At 56.8% G+C, this 14,672-nt stretch overlaps 1 protein-coding gene across 1 annotated transcript; it reads left to right on the top strand.

The window, feature by feature from the left end:
• The first annotated feature begins 1,134 nt into the window (after positions 1-1,134).
• On the top strand, positions 1,135-13,660 carry LOC136392567 (arachidonate 12-lipoxygenase, 12R-type). Its single transcript, XM_066364816.1, has 15 exons — positions 1,135-1,627; positions 3,557-3,761; positions 6,330-6,411; positions 6,533-6,619; positions 6,734-6,856; positions 7,191-7,294; positions 7,634-7,806; positions 8,033-8,176; positions 9,186-9,389; positions 9,998-10,084; positions 10,406-10,575; positions 10,826-10,947; positions 12,789-12,889; positions 13,059-13,229; positions 13,413-13,660. Exons 1-15 carry the CDS (start codon positions 1,481-1,483, stop codon positions 13,590-13,592), a joined length of 2,100 nt encoding a protein of 699 aa, XP_066220913.1. The 5' UTR covers positions 1,135-1,480; the 3' UTR covers positions 13,593-13,660.
• The last annotated feature ends 1,012 nt before the right edge of the window (positions 13,661-14,672 follow it).

Here is a 14,672-nt window from a genome sequence, read left to right as displayed (position 1 = left end):
CTACAGGCTAGGCCAAGTTCTGGGTGTATTTTATTTCTTCTTTGTCTCTACTGTGCCTAGAACAGTGCCTGGAACACTGTGTGTGCTCTTTAAATAACTCTTGAATAAATGAAGCATGGAGGAATGGACTACTGGGTTCCTGACAAATCCTATTCCATTGGAGCCCATGTTGATTCCAACCCTCTTCTTAGCTTCATTCCTTTTGTTTCTTTGTTTCTTTGGCGGGGTGGGGGTGGGGGTGGGGAGGAAACAGAGTGAAATTGAGGGATAACATAGATACAGTAAAATGCCTACAGTGCCCTATATATCACCCAGATCAAGATATAGAACGTTTCTAGCTGCCTACATGGCTCCCGGATTCCAAAGCTGACTGATTCAAAAGTCACTGATCTGACTTTGATAAGAATCCTTTGTTTTTGCCTGTTCTTGAACTTTGTATCAATGGAATGATAGAGCATGTACTCTTTTATGTCTGGCTTGTTTCATGCAATATAATTTTTATGAGATTCATTTATGTCCTAGTTAATTCTTTTCTTTTTAATTGCTGGGTAGAAGTTTATGTTATGGTTATACAACAAATTACATAACCATTCTCTAGCTTGGTCCTTGTGCCCCAAATGCACTCCAAGTGTCTCCTATTTTTGTAGTCAACCGCAACGCCTCCTCAGGTGATCCAAGCTCAGCAGGAAACAACACAGCCCCTCTCCTCATCCTGCTCACCACTCACCGGAGCTTCTCTGCGCTCTAGGGTCCCTGGGCGCCAGCTTCAACCCTGACTACCCTTCCTTTTATGCGCTCTGGGCTCTGGGCCCTGGGCCGAAGGAGGGGCCAGCCTTCCTGCTGAAGCCACTACCTGTCCCATTTCCCAGACAGCAATGGCCAGGCAGCAGGCCAGCTGCACTCTCTCCCCTGACCCCCACCCATTGGGGGCCCCAGAACCAATGCAGGTAACTGACTGTCCATGGCTCTGCTTAGCAGGGGTGCCCAGCTCTGCAGCCCTTGGGGGCGGGTAGAAGGAAGGAGCTTATTAGGCTGATAATGATCTGGGGGCCCCGCCCAGACCCCTCCCCCAGCTTCCCGAGGGCCCTGGCTCAGGCTAGACAGGCTCCCCCACCCTGAAGTCTCCTTCATCCAAAGCATCTTCCACCCGCCCTCTCGGAGGCAGGCCCAGGGCCCGGCCTTCCTCTCCTCCCTGCCAGCTCCCTAGGGGTTTGCAGTCCACAGACCTGCTCACCAGCCCGGAGCACGGCCTCGCCCCAGCCGGCTTGGCTCCCATTCTGCCCGCCCGCGCCCGCGGAGGGCAGCCACTTCTCCAGCCTCTGGGCTGCTGGGCAGCCAGTCACCCCGCCTCACCTTGCCACCTCGGGAGGCTGGCTCTTTCCACTTCTCTGTGTCTGGCTTCCCTGCCAGGCTTGGGCCCCGGGCGGCACTCCACAGTGTTTGGGACTGAGCTCCCCCTCCTGCCTCCTGCAAAGCAGCCATGGCCACCTACAAAGTCAAGGTGGCCACCGGCAATGACTTCTTGTCAGGAACAGTGGACTCCATCTCGCTGACCATCGTGGGGACCCAAGGAGAGAGCCACAAGCAGTTGCTGAACCACTTTGGGAGAGACTTTGCAACTGGGGCGGTGAGTGTGTGTGTGTGTGTGTGTGGTGTACATGTGTGTGAATGTGGTGAATGTATGGGTGTATGTATGTGTGTGTAAATGTGTGTGGAGTGTATGTATATATTAGTGTGTGAGACCGTGGAGTATGTGTATATGTATATATACGTGAGTGTGTGATGTGTAGGTATTTTTGGGTGGTGTGTATGCGTGTGTGTATGTATGTATGTGTGTGTGCGGTATGGATGGGAGCGTCTGCTTGGTACGTGTGTGTGTGAGTGTGTGTGAGTGTGTGGGGTGTATGAGTATCTGTGAATGTGGTGAATGTATGGGTGTATGTACGTGTGTGTAAATGTATGTGGAATGTGTGTATATATGAGTGCGTGAGACCGTGGGATGTGTGTGTGTGTGTGTGTGTGTGTGTGTGTGTATATATATATATATATATATGAGTGTGTGAGACCGTGGAGTGTGTGTATATATATGTGAGTGTGTGGTGTGTAGTATTTTTGTGTGGTGTGTATGTGTGAGTGTGGTGTATGCATGTATACGTGTGTGTGTGGTATGGATGGGGGCGTCTGCTTGGTACGTGCATGTGTATGTGTGTATGAGTGTGTGAGGAGTGTGTGGGGAGCATACGGAAGGGTGGAGGTGTGCGGAGGGAGACCGAGCTCGGCCAGCAGAGGTTGGGGAGCTCTGGAGGCCTGTGCCTCCAAGGCTGACTCTGGGCAACCCCCACCACAGAGCTGGCTCCCACCTTCCCTGGTCTTTGGGCCAACTTCTTCTTCCCTGGGTTGTTCCCTCTCGTCCCTTTGTAGCCATTCTTCATCTCTGTTGCTCTCCTCTCCCCTCTCTCCCCTCCCCTCCCCTCCTTTCCTCTCCTCTCCTCTCCTCTCCTTTCCTGTCCTGTCCTCTCCTCTCCTCTTCCCCCTCTCCCCTCCCCTCCCCTCCCCTCCCCTCCTCTCCCCTCTCTCCCCTCCCCTCCCCTCCTCTCCTCTCCTCTCCTCTCCCCTCCTCTCCCTTCCTTTCCCCTCCGCTCCCCTCCTCTCCCTTCCTTTCCCCTCCGCTCCCCTCCCCTCCTCTTCTCTCCTCTTTTCCCCTCCCCTCCCCTCCCCTCCCCTCCCCTCCCCTCCCCTCCCCTCTCTCCTCTCCTCTCCTCTCCTCTCCTCTCCTCTCCTCTCCTCTTTTCCCCTCTCCTCTCCTCCATCCTCTCTCTCATCACTCACCCACACCCCTCATCTCTCAGCTCCTCTCCCATTCCCTTTATCTCTCCTCTTTCTCATCTGCTTTCACTCCTCCTTCCCTCATCCTCCCCATGTCCTCTCTCTCCCGTTCTTTCCCACTCATCTCAGTTAAGGTTTATCATAACTGGCTTAAATTCACATAGGAGTTTCTGTGACTTCCAATGACACCAGACCAGCCTCCCCAGTGAGGGCCTGCCTGCTCCCTGGTGGAAGGTGCTGTTTGCCAGGCCCTCAGCTCTCAGACCTGATTTTGAGTCAGGTTAATAACCTGCTGCTATGTGACCTGAATAGGTCACTCGATCCATGTGGCCATTTCTGAAACTTCACATCTTCATTGCAAAGCAGGAGAAATTGCTGGCTGGACCACTTCTGCCCACTCTAAGACTGGGAGGCCTGGCGGGCCCCGCCCCCACTTGGATCCCTTTATACAACAGCCCCGGATGATTGCAGAGGGGGTGAGGGGATGGGACCTCAGGAGCTGACAGTGGAGAGAGGGAGGGCCTGGGTCTTGCTCAGCCCGGGGTTGATGGGCCCAGCAGGGCACAGTCAGCTGGAGGGGTGGGAAGAGAGCCCCAAGATCAGATCGCCCCAGTCGAGGAACGCGAGCGCCTCCCAGTGTGAGCGAGGCCTGGGTGGGAAGCCAGCGCAGTGGAAAGCTGGTGAGCCGGGCTGAGTCCTGCGTGCTCAGCCGGCCCTCTGCCCTGCTCAGGTGGATGAGTACACCGTCCAGTGCCAGCAGGACCTGGGCGAGCTCATCATCATCCGGCTGCACAAGGAGCGGTACTCCTTCTTCCCTAAGAACCCCTGGTTCTGCAACTACGTGCAGATCTGCGCGCCCAGCGGCCGCACCTACCACTTCCCCGCCTACCAGTGGATGGACGGCTACGAGACCCTGGCTCTGCGGGAGGCCACAGGCAAGCTCTCACCGCCCCTCCCGCGCCCTAGGCCCCTTTCTCTAGCTGGGCCACTCCAGCATGGCCCTTCTGAACTCCGCACAAGGCAGCCAGGCGCCAGCCCCACAGGGAATCCTGGGAACTCCTACCACTGTGACATATTCCTCACTGATGTGCTGGCCCCAGCTCAGGCTACTCCTGAGGCACAGAGACGAATGAGGCACGGGGCTGCCCCAGGACCTCAGGCCCGCGGGCTCTGGCTGAAGACGAGGGTGCTCTTCGTTACCTCTGTTGCCCCTTTGACTCCCAGGGGCTGCCCAGCCACTCTAAAAGACCCCTTGTGACTCAGGACTCTGATGGGATGCCCTATTCTGCCAACGAGCATGTCCTGCTATTCCCAGAAGACCCCTTGTTACTCCAGCTGGGTTCTGTTACTAAGTGGGATGCCTTGTTACTCTAATAAGATTCCCCGGGACTCCCACTGCTGCCCTGAGAAGCCTGTTAGTTCAACAGTTCTCCAGGGTACTGTAACAGAAGGCCTTGGGCCTAATTACATGCCCTGGGTTTCTTAATGAGCATTTTTGTTAGACTGATGGGATGCTCTATTGCTCCAAAAGACTCCCCATTACCCATCCCTGCTCCTCCCAAAGGTGCCCTTGGTCCAGTAAGGTTGCATCCCACTCCGATCGGAGGCCTTGTTGCTCACACAGGCTGTTGGGGTTTCCTTGGTGGCCCAGCTGTTTCCCCAGGACCTTCTTTGCTCCATGGAAGGGGGACAGGACCTGAGTGCCCGCAGTCCTTGTGTTCAGCCCTCCAGAGCCCTCGTCCAGGGGACTTGGGCCAGCTCCCGAGTGTGTGGCTGCTAGAGGCAGACTGCAGGCCTGTGCTCTCGTCTCCCTGGTTTCCCCGTCTGGCCTCTGTTGGCACCCCTCAAGGTGGCGGTGGGGGTGGGGGTGGAGAGCTGAGAGGCCCAGCAGCCTGGGGCTCCATCCTCCCCACAGCGGACCACCTTTCTCTCGTTTCTCATTTCCCCGTGGCATGGCGAGAGCCTGTTCCTGGGAGAAGGGGAGTGAGGCCTGGACTGGGGAAAGGGGAGGCAGGGAAGAGGGAGGCCAGTTGGAAGGAGGGACGGAAAGCCAGCGGGAGTCTCACTGGGAATTCGTAGCACCTTCTCACAGTGATGGGTCTGAGTGGCATGGAAGCAGAAGACAGGCAGGGTGACACTGGGTGGCAGGGTAGGAATGGGGTTGGGTGGGGCAGCTGCCATGCAACATCAGGGCAGGGAGACTTGAGTCACCTCCTGGGATCCTGAAGGAGTGAGGCTCCCACTCTGCTGATGAGGCCGAGCTGGGGTTCTAGTTGCTCAACTCTAGGGGGTGCTGTTCACCAGAATATGACATGAGCTGAGGCAGATGTAGGAGGGAGAGGCGAGCATAGGGAACCCTGAGGAAAAACGCTAAGGCCGGAGTGCGAGGCACTAGCCTGCCGGGACTCTGGAGAAAGATCGGCCTGGGTTTGGATCTGAGCTCCACCACTCACTAGCTGGACATCTGGCAATATGTCGAAGCTTTCTAAGCCTGTGTCCTCATCTGTGAAATGGAGCTCACAGCAAAACCTGCTTCATAGGGTTGATGGGAGAAGTCAATGGGACAATCTCTAAAAGGAACTTTAAAAAGGCTTAACAACCCTTGGTGGTTTTTAGTGGGCAGTAGGCGAGCGATCAGAAGGAGACCACCTTGGTTCAAATCCCAGCTCACTGTTTTTTGTTCTCTATGTCATATTGACTGTGTTTTCCTTGTAAAATGAGCATGACGATGTTGTCCCTTAGCTGAAACTGTGGGGGCCAGAAATGTTTTGAAATTCAGATTTAGAAGATATATATATATATAAATAGGATACTCACATGTCTTTCTCCCTATATCTCTATATATTTTCTGCACATATACACACATCATATATTATGTGATATATTCACCAGGGCAACCCCTAATCAAATGTACTAATATCTCTGCAGCAAAAAACTATGAATAGTTACACCAAGTGAGTTAAATCAAAACTGTCTATAATCTCAGGTAAATTTTGAGGTTTTTGCAACCAAGGAATTTGTGCTTAACTTGTGAAAAAAATAAACCAATCTGATTTGTATAGCCTGTTGGATTGTGGAATTGTGGAGAGCAGGCTGTGAGCCTAGAATATTAGTCAACTGCCTCATAAGGTTCTTCTTGTGTGGATTAGATATTGATATAAAGTGTTTAGAAGGTGCCCTGTATCTAGTAAGTGTTAAATAACTGTTATTAATGTTTCGGTGGGTCTTGGAGAGGGACATATCTGCAGCAGCAGCAGCAGGGCCCAGCTCGAGGGGTAGAGCAAGGGGGAGGAGGGTGGTCCCCATTCCTTTTAACTCAGTTTTTGGGAAGAGAAAAGGGTAAGCCTTACCACAGGGTAAGCCTTCCCATTCTTGACCATGGGCCCCCTCAGAGTTGACCTGTGAAGCAGAAGTTGAATTCTGACCCCGGAAGTAGGCAGGGGCAAGGACAGGCGGATACTGGGGCTCTGACCTGGAGTTCCATCTGTTGGGCCTCCCTACAGGAAAGACGACAGCAGATGACACCCTCCCAATCCTTCTGGACCACCGCCGGGAGGAGCTCAGAGCCAAGCAGGACTTCTACCAGTGAGAGGAGGGTGGTAGGGACTGCGGGGGGGGGGGGGGGGGGGCAGAGATGGCTTTGACCTTTGTCCCTGAGATGGTGCACAGACCACCAGGGCTCACTGTTCTCAGCTTCTCTTTGCAGATGGAGGGTCTTTGTTCCCGGCCTGCCCAACTACGTGAGCATCCCCAGTTACCACCCTCCTGTCCGGAGAAACCCCAACCGGCCTGAGTAAGGACTGCGGCTTCCCTGGGACCCGCCCCCATGGCAGACCTCTGGGTTCTGCCCACTCCTCAAGCCCTGGATCCCAGGTGTCCTGCCCCAGACTTGCACTCTTTCCTGCAGGTGGAATGGCTACATCCCTGGATTCCCGATTCTCATTAACATTAAGGCCACCAGGTTCTTGAACAACAATCTGCGCTATTCCTTCATCAAGACAGCCTCCTTCTTTTTTCGCCTGGGGCCCATGTGAGTGTGTGTGAGTGGGGGGGGAGGAGGGCTCACGTAGAGACAGCCCCACGCCCTCTGCTCCACGGGACCTCCCCCACAGCTCCAGAGGTTACAGTGGCCAGGAAGGTGGAGGGAGCTGATACAATTGGCCAGAGAACCTGAGAGGTGACACTGTGAGGTGGAGACCTACAAAGACCTTGAACTGTGGGTCCCGGGAACCAGAGAGCCAGAGATACATAGAACAGAGACTTTGAGACTCAGAGACCTAGGTGCAGGGGAGCAGCTCTACTCCTCGCCTAGCGGGCACCTGCCAGGCTCTCTGATGGCCTCCCCCTCCAATCCCTCTCCTAAGGGCACTGAAGTTCAAACTCCGAGGCCTGGTAGACTGCAAACAGTCGTGGAAGAGACTGAAGGACATTAAGAAAATTTTCCCTGCCTACAAGTCTGTCATCTCTGGTACGGGGTGGAGCATCCTGAGTGGAACACGGGGAGCCTGGTGATTTCTGGTGGAAGGAACTTGAGACTCGCCGGGAGGCAGGACCCGCACGTCGGGGCGGTGGGGTGGGAGGAGCGGGCGAACCTGAGGCAGGAGTCGTGAGTTGGGTGGGCGCGCCCTCTGGCGGCTTCTAGAAAAACTTCGCCTTGGGCCCCTCCGGCAGCTCCAAGGGAGGCTGGGGGCTTCATTTTCTTCTCGGGTGTCCGTTGTTTTCCTCTTTCCCCGGCCTTGGCCCCATGCCTCTCTGTCCCGGAGAGGGGACCAAGCAGCGTCGTGACGGTCGCGCTCCATCCCCCCAGAATACGTGGTCGAGCATTGGGCAGAGGACCAGTTCTTTGGGTACCAGTACCTCAATGGCATCAACCCAGGCCTGATCCGCCGCTGCCCGTGCATTCCGGACAAGTTCCCCGTCACAGACGACATGGTGGCCCCATTCCTGGGCGAAGGAACGTGCCTGCAAGCGGAGCTCGAGGTAAGGCCTGGTCCCGCGGGGACCCTTTCTTCCTCCCGGGCATCCCCCTCTCCTCCCTCCGCTGCCTGCTGAGTTCCACCCTACCCTACGTCCCGTGGGCATCGGCCACTTGGTTCCTGGCCACCCCCTACATCTGGGGGGACAGGGCACTCACTCTGTACCCAAGGGTGGGCCGTGGGTGCCCTGTGTTGGTGCTACCTGCCCGCTCCTCGCGACTCTCTTCCAGAAGGGGAACATCTACCTGGCAGACTACAAGATCTTGGAGGGCATCCCCACCGTGGAGCTCAATGGCCAGAAGCAGCACCAGTGCGCCCCGCTCTGCTTGCTGCACTTCAACCCGGAAGGGAACATGATGCCCATCGCCATTCAGGTGCATGGGGTGCGGGCCCACTGCCGTGTGCGCATGCTGCCGGTATGGGAGTCGCTGTCAGTGTTTGTGCTCTTATGAGTGTGTGGGCCTGTGTGCCCCTACGTGTGTGATGAGCAGTCAGCCCGTGTGTGTGTGCGCGTGCCTGTGAACCTTATGTCCCTGTGTGTGACCTATTTGTGAGGGTTTTGCCTGTGTATGTGCCACTGCATGTAAGCATGTGTTTCCATGTGTTTGCATGTCCCTTTGTATGCATCTGAGACTATACCTATGTGGGTGTGTGGCCAGTGGTGCCCCTGGTGTGTGGCCCTCTGTGTAAGCCTTTGGCGGAGTCTGTCTACCCTCCCTGTGCACATCTGTGTGCTGCCCCTGTGTGCCACCCATGCATGAGCTGGGGTTCTTGCGGGTGCACTTGTCTACACAGCGTGCATGCTGTGTGTAGAAGCATGGGAATACTGAGCTCACCAGTTTAGACACTGCCTTGAGTCTGAGTCTGGCAGCAAATGGAACAGAGGTGCTTCCTTCCCAGAGGTTCCCACAGAGTCATGTCCAAATTAGAAAAGGCCACCCCTCAGGGGTGGGGAATTAGTCAAGCCCCGATGCTCCTGGCCCATTAGTGGAACAGTCTAGGCTAGATTTCAGTGACCTCTTCCCCTCAGGGGGCCGGGGTACTCTTGTGTAGTACACTGCCTGCACAGCTGGTGGCCATGGGGTTGCGCTAAGAAAGGCTTCTCCGAGAAGGCAACTTGTGATCTGGTTCTCAAAGAATCAGTGGCGCTGCCAGATAGAGAAAGGGACAGGGAAGAGGGTACTGCCAGCAGTGAGGAATGCCAGAGTGAATGTTAGGAGGTAGGAAAGGCCTTGGTGATGGTGAGCTCAGGGCAGCAGAGGGAGCTGGGTGGAGTGTAGGGGCGGCATTTTGGCCTCCTCAGACTGCCCTTGGTTTCCTTCGCGGGGACCCTGTGTGTGTAGGTCTCCGCCCTCACCGGACTCCCCCTCCTTCCACCTCCAGCTCAGCCAGACCCCGGGGCCCGACAGCCCCATCTTCCTGCCCAGTGACTCGGAGTGGGACTGGCTGCTGGCCAAGACGTGGGTGCGCAATGCCGAGTTCTTCTGCCACGAGGCCATTTCCCACCTGCTCGGGACCCACCTCATTGCCGAGGCCTTCAGCCTGGCTGTGCTGCGGCAGCTGCCCATGTGCCACCCCCTTTACAAGGTATGGGCCTGGACCCTGGCCAGTTGGCTCAGCGGTAGAGCGTCAGCCGGGCGTGTGGAAGTCCTGGGTTTGATTCCTGGTCAGGGCACCTAGGAGAAGCGTCCATCTGCTTCTCCACTCTTCCCCCTCTCCTTCTCTCTGTCTCTCTCTTCTCCTCCAGAAGCCAAGGCTCCATTGGAGCAAAGTTGGCCACTGGGCACTGAGGATGGCTCCATGGCCTCCACCTCAGGCACTAGAATGGCTCAGGCTGCAGCAGAGCAACAGCCCATATGGGCCCAGCATCGCCCCCTGGTGGGCATTCCGGGTGGATCCCGGTCGGGCGCATGCGGGAGTCTGTCTGACTGATTCCCCACTTCTAACTTTGGAAAAATACAAAAAAAAAAAAAAAGATGTGGGCCTGAGCGAAGGGGCCTCCGAGAGCTGGCTGGCTGGTTCAGCAGTCAGGGGGATTCCAGTTAGATGATGGGAGGCAGCTGGCAACCCACAAGAGGGGGCGTGGGAGCGGCTTCTCCAAATGAAGGGCTCTGAGGTTGCAGTAATGGCGGTGCTGCAGTCCCCTGGGGGATAACCTCAGTTCTCGCTCTCGGCCCTCCTTGTATCTCTCCCAGCTCCTGGTCCCCCACACCCGCTACACCATCCAGATCAACAGCATCGGGCGGGCCCTCCTCCTCAACAAGGGGGGGCTCTCTGCCAGGGTAAGGCTACTGTCTCCAGCACTGGCAAGTTACTTCCTTTCCTTCTGGCCTTGGCAGTTAGACCGAAAGCACGGTTTCCGTTTGCCTCTAGTTTCAAGAGGGAGCCTGGAGAGAGGGGACCGGTTAAAGTGGGTACCGAGTCTTGTAGGGCACAGAGACAGGGGTTGGGTGTGCTGGCCGGCGTGGAGGGTGCCCGGGCGGGGCAGGCTGGGTGGGGGGCTCCAGGAGCACTCACAAACTGTGTGTGAGGTGGGTGTGAGCCTCCTCAGGGCAGGCTGGCGACGAACCCGCTGGGCCCAGCGTCTGCCTCTGCTCTGACAGGGCACATCCCTGGGCCTGGAGGGCTTTGCCGAGGTGATGGTGCGGGGCCTATCAGAGGTCACCTATGACAGCTTCTACCTCCCCAACGACTTTGTGGAGCGTGGGGTTCAGGACCTGCCAGGATATTATTACCGTGATGACTGCTTGGCAGTGTGGGACGCACTGGAGAGGTAAGGCCGGGCTAACGGTGGGTGGCATTCAGGGGAGATACCCTGTGATGGAAGAGTCTGAAAGTACCTGAGCTTGGGTCTGGTGCCATCTTGTGACCTTGACAATCCACCCTTGTCATCTGCTGCACAAGACTTGTCTACCCACAGGCCTCAGGCAGCTCTGGGGCCAGGGTGGCCTGGGGAAGGTTGGGAGCAGCACAGTTGGGGAAGGCGGGAGGAGGATCCAAACTGAGACCTTGTCCCTGGTCAGGTATGTGACAGAGATCATCACCTACTATTACCCGTGTGACGCAGCTGTGGAGGGTGACCCGGAATTGCAGTCCTGGGTGCAGGAGATATTCAAGGAGTGCCTGTTAGGGCGCGAGAGCTCAGGTACGGCCCTGGGCACCCGAGCACCCAGCAGGGACCGGGGCTGTGGGGTGGGCCTGCCCGCACGGGGCCGGAGCACGTCTCCCTGGGGACAGAGGAGGCCACATCATTGCTCTAGAACTCTGACAGGGCCCTTCCATGTCCCTCGGATCGCAGCATCTCAGAGAAATTGGGGAAGAAAGCATGGCTGGCCTCTGGCCTCTGTCTGAGTTCCAGGGCTGTGGGCCATCTCTCTAGAGACCTGGAGGGGTCCCAGTCTCCCACCCAGAGGCCAACCTTTGTGGACTGAGACCTGGGGCGCGAGCTCAGACAGGAGAGGGCGGAGTGTGCGGCCAGCTGGGGAGCCGGTGGGGTGCAGCAGGCTCCAGGAGGGGGAAGAGCATTTGAAGTCATGCTGCTCGGTCACCCACTCAACAGGCATCGATGTGACAAGTACTGTGCTGGTTACTGAGGAGGCAAAGGGAACGAGACAGGTGAAGGTGCCGCCCGCAAGTTCACAGTCTAGTGGGGGGTCTGCTCAAGTAAACGGACAGTTATATTATAGCAGGACCGGTACAGTTTGGTTGTGGGGCTAGGAGCCCGGGGGAGGCCCCTAAGCCAGCTTGGGGAGGGGTACTAGGTAGAGAGGTGGGGGGTGGCAGCAAGCTAAGATCTAGCTGAGATCACAGCTGAGATAACAGCTTAGCCAAAAGCTAGCTAAGGTCTGCCAGATGGTGAGATTAGCTGTGAGGTGACAGAGCGATGTTGGAGAGTTCTGGAAGCTGCCGACAGGTCCCTGCCACCGGAGCTGAGGAGGGGAGTTGGGCAGGCTCCTGATAAGGCTCAGGCTGACGTCACGAGGGGGCCTGGGTTGCACAGCATGGTTAAGGAGTCAGGAATTACCTACCCTGAGCACCAGAGCAAGCGTGGAGGGGTTCGCAAGATCAGCTTGGCATGTTAGAATATCAGGCTGCACCAGCAGTTCAGACGGATTGGGAAGCGGCTGTGGTGTCCCGGAGAGAGTGGCAGGCACCTGACTCGGGTGGGGTTGTGGAGACTCGGGATTCCACAGAGAGTTGGGAAATAGAAATGACAGGACTGGGTGACGAGTTTGCGTTTGGCAGCAGAGGAAGGGGAGGCAAGGGTGACACTCAGGTTTAGAGCTTCTGAAACCGGGTAGATGGCACGTGTCCTTTCTTGAGCTGGGGACATGGAGAGGAGAGGGGTTTAGGGAGGAAGATGATGGGTCTAGTTTGAATGTGTTGAGCGTTTGGAACCTGGGTCACCATGGCAACCCAGGGTTGGCTGCTTAGGTGGGACAACAGGGGAGAGAAGCAAGAAGCTTGCTTAGGTATAAGACCGAGAGCTTACTTCTACCGAGAAATCTATCCTGAGTGAGCAGTGTCTCAAAAGAAATGTGTGTGTGACAGGGGGTGGATGAAGGACTGAAGTCGGGGCAACCAAGCCAGGATTCTTCTAAAGCCTTTCCTCCCGGAGACTGGGGACCAGAGAGGGTCCCCCTATGGTAGCTGGAGGAGAGATCGGAGGGCCCCATCTCAGGCAGGTGTCTGGAGCAGGCTTGGAGGGTATCTGGCCAAGCTCAGTGGAGGCCTCCTCACCAAGGCTTGTGGTCTGGACTAGGGCATGAGGTTGTGGCCACAAGAGGACCAAGCAGACAGGAGGAGGGCAGGGAGGTGGCAGCTTGAAGTTGTAGGCATGACAGGTAGATGGCACGTGTCCTTTCTTGAGCTGGGGACATGGAGACAAGAGGGGTTTAGGGAGGAAGTTTGAATGTTTTGAGCTGGGCCTGGTTGCGCCCTCTGCCGGCCAGTCGGGACCAGGGCAGGACTCTCCTCCCCTTTCAGGCTTCCCCACGTGCTTGCGAACTGTGCCTGAGTTGATCCGCTACATCACCATCGTCATCTACACCTGCTCTGCCAAGCACGCAGCTGTCAACACGGGGCAGGTACCTGTGCTCACTAGCCTCTGCGCCGTCCCAGGCCCAGACCTAGTCTTAGTCTCAGCCCCCGGCTCAAACCCAATCCAAGTCCTCGTTTTTATCCCAAACTCAGTTTAAACTCGAGAGACCCTGGGTGCTCTCTGACCTCGAACTTCTCCATCCACTCTGCCTCCAGCTGGAATTCACCTCCTGGATGCCCAACTTCCCATCATCCATGCGGAACCCGCCGATGCAGGCCAAGGGCCTGACCACTCAGCAGATCTTCATGGACACGTTGCCGGATGTGAAGACCACGTGCATCATCCTATTGGTGCTCTGGACACTCTGCAGGGAGCCCGACGACAAGGTGCTCTGGGGCCTGGGGAGGAAGGTGGGGCTTGGGGAACTCTGAGCATAGGCTGGGGGCTGGGGGCTGGGAACTGGGGGTCCAAGACCGTAAGGGCGTGTCAAGGGGGGAACATAGGGACAGACAGGCTCCTGAAGGGAGGGGCGGAGCAGTGGGGCCAGCTTCTCGGTTCTGCGCCCCCAGCGGCCGCTGGGCCACTTTCCCGACATACACTTCGTGGAGGACGTCCCGCGGAGGAGCATGGAGACCTTCCGCCAGCGCCTGGCACAGATCTCCCACAACATCCGCCAGCGCAACAAGTGCCTCCCCATCCCGTACTACTACCTGGACCCCGTGCTGATCGAGAACAGTATTTCTATCTAGGGCTTTTCATCTCGCCTCTCCCCACTCTGCGCCCAGCTATTTAAAAAGGAAAAAAAAAAAAACTTTAAACACAAACCCTTGTTCTGTCATGCGCGCAGTGGTTTACTGGCGGGAGGGGAGAGGTGGGGGGCAGGGGAGAGGTGACTAGAGAAAAGAGCCACACACCGCGAGGGCCAAGTAGGTGTAGGGCAGCTCCAGGCCCCGTTCGGCTCCCTGATGTCCTGGGAGATAAAGGCCAGGCGACTCTTGTAGGCAGCGATGCTCTGCTGCTGGGCCTCCTCCGTGAGATGCTCGTCGGGGCGGGTGCCCAGGTGCACGGGGATGGCAGGTATGATGGCTGGGGCCTCCACTCTATGATGCCGCGGACTTGCAACCCAGAGCGATTCTGTTCCATCTTAAGTCCCTCATTTTTGGAACCCTGACCACCAAGGACCCTAGCCCACCAGAAAATCCACTCAGTTACACAGACCACCACTCAAGCCCCACGCACCTAGGAACCTAGACCACCCAAGACCTGCCCAACTTGCAACAGAAGCTTTTCAGCCACCTAGGCAAAGACTGCCCAAAACCCGTGTACAGGAAACCGAGATCCCTCGAATCTCCACCTACCAGGAGCCAGGGCTACCCTAAACCACACCCTGGGAAGCTGATGTCACTCAGGCCCTGCCTGCCCAGTGGCCCAGACTGCCGAGTGCCCCTCCAATTAACCCAGTCCCTAGACTCCTTCCTCGCCTCACCTACTCTTCTAGAACCTACGATAACCCTCAACCGTGGGCCTTACTTACAGTGTCCTTGGTTTCACTGGTGAGACCTCGGAAGAGCAGGAGGGCAAGCGGCATTGCCCTCAGGGAATGCGGCCACTAGACCTGTCTGGCAGGCTGGAGGAGCCCCAGGGTGGTGGCAATATTGGGCATCCAGGCACTAAATTCAAACTGAACCCCCGCACTCAGGAAGTACAGGACTGCCAGCGCTCCTGCTAGGTCCACTCCTCCTATGGCCCTGCTGGTCCCCCAGGTCTGGCACTGGCTCACCCGGCCACTGTTGATGGCAGCATGTTGGCTGAGCAGTTGAAGATGGTCA

The sequence above is a fragment of the Saccopteryx leptura genome, chromosome 2 (assembly GCF_036850995.1).
Source record: "Saccopteryx leptura isolate mSacLep1 chromosome 2, mSacLep1_pri_phased_curated, whole genome shotgun sequence".
NCBI classification, from domain to species: Eukaryota; Metazoa; Chordata; class Mammalia; order Chiroptera; family Emballonuridae; genus Saccopteryx; species Saccopteryx leptura.
Note: the sequence above shows the minus strand (reverse complement) of the source record. Positions and strands in the feature narration are given on the sequence as shown.

What these genes read in the sequence shown, in the direction of transcription:
- LOC136392567 (XM_066364816.1), top strand. Translation starts at nt 1,481, where the DNA reads ATGGCCACCTACAAAGTCAAGGTGGCCACCGGCAATGACTTCTTGTCA. An exon ending in GAGACTTTGCAACTGGGGCG is followed by an intron (nt 1,628 to 3,556) that starts GTGAGTGTGTGT and finishes TGCCCTGCTCAG; the next exon opens with GTGGATGAGTACACCGTCCA. An exon ending in TGATGCCCATCGCCATTCAG is followed by an intron (nt 8,177 to 9,185) that starts GTGCATGGGGTG and finishes TTCCACCTCCAG; the next exon opens with CTCAGCCAGACCCCGGGGCC.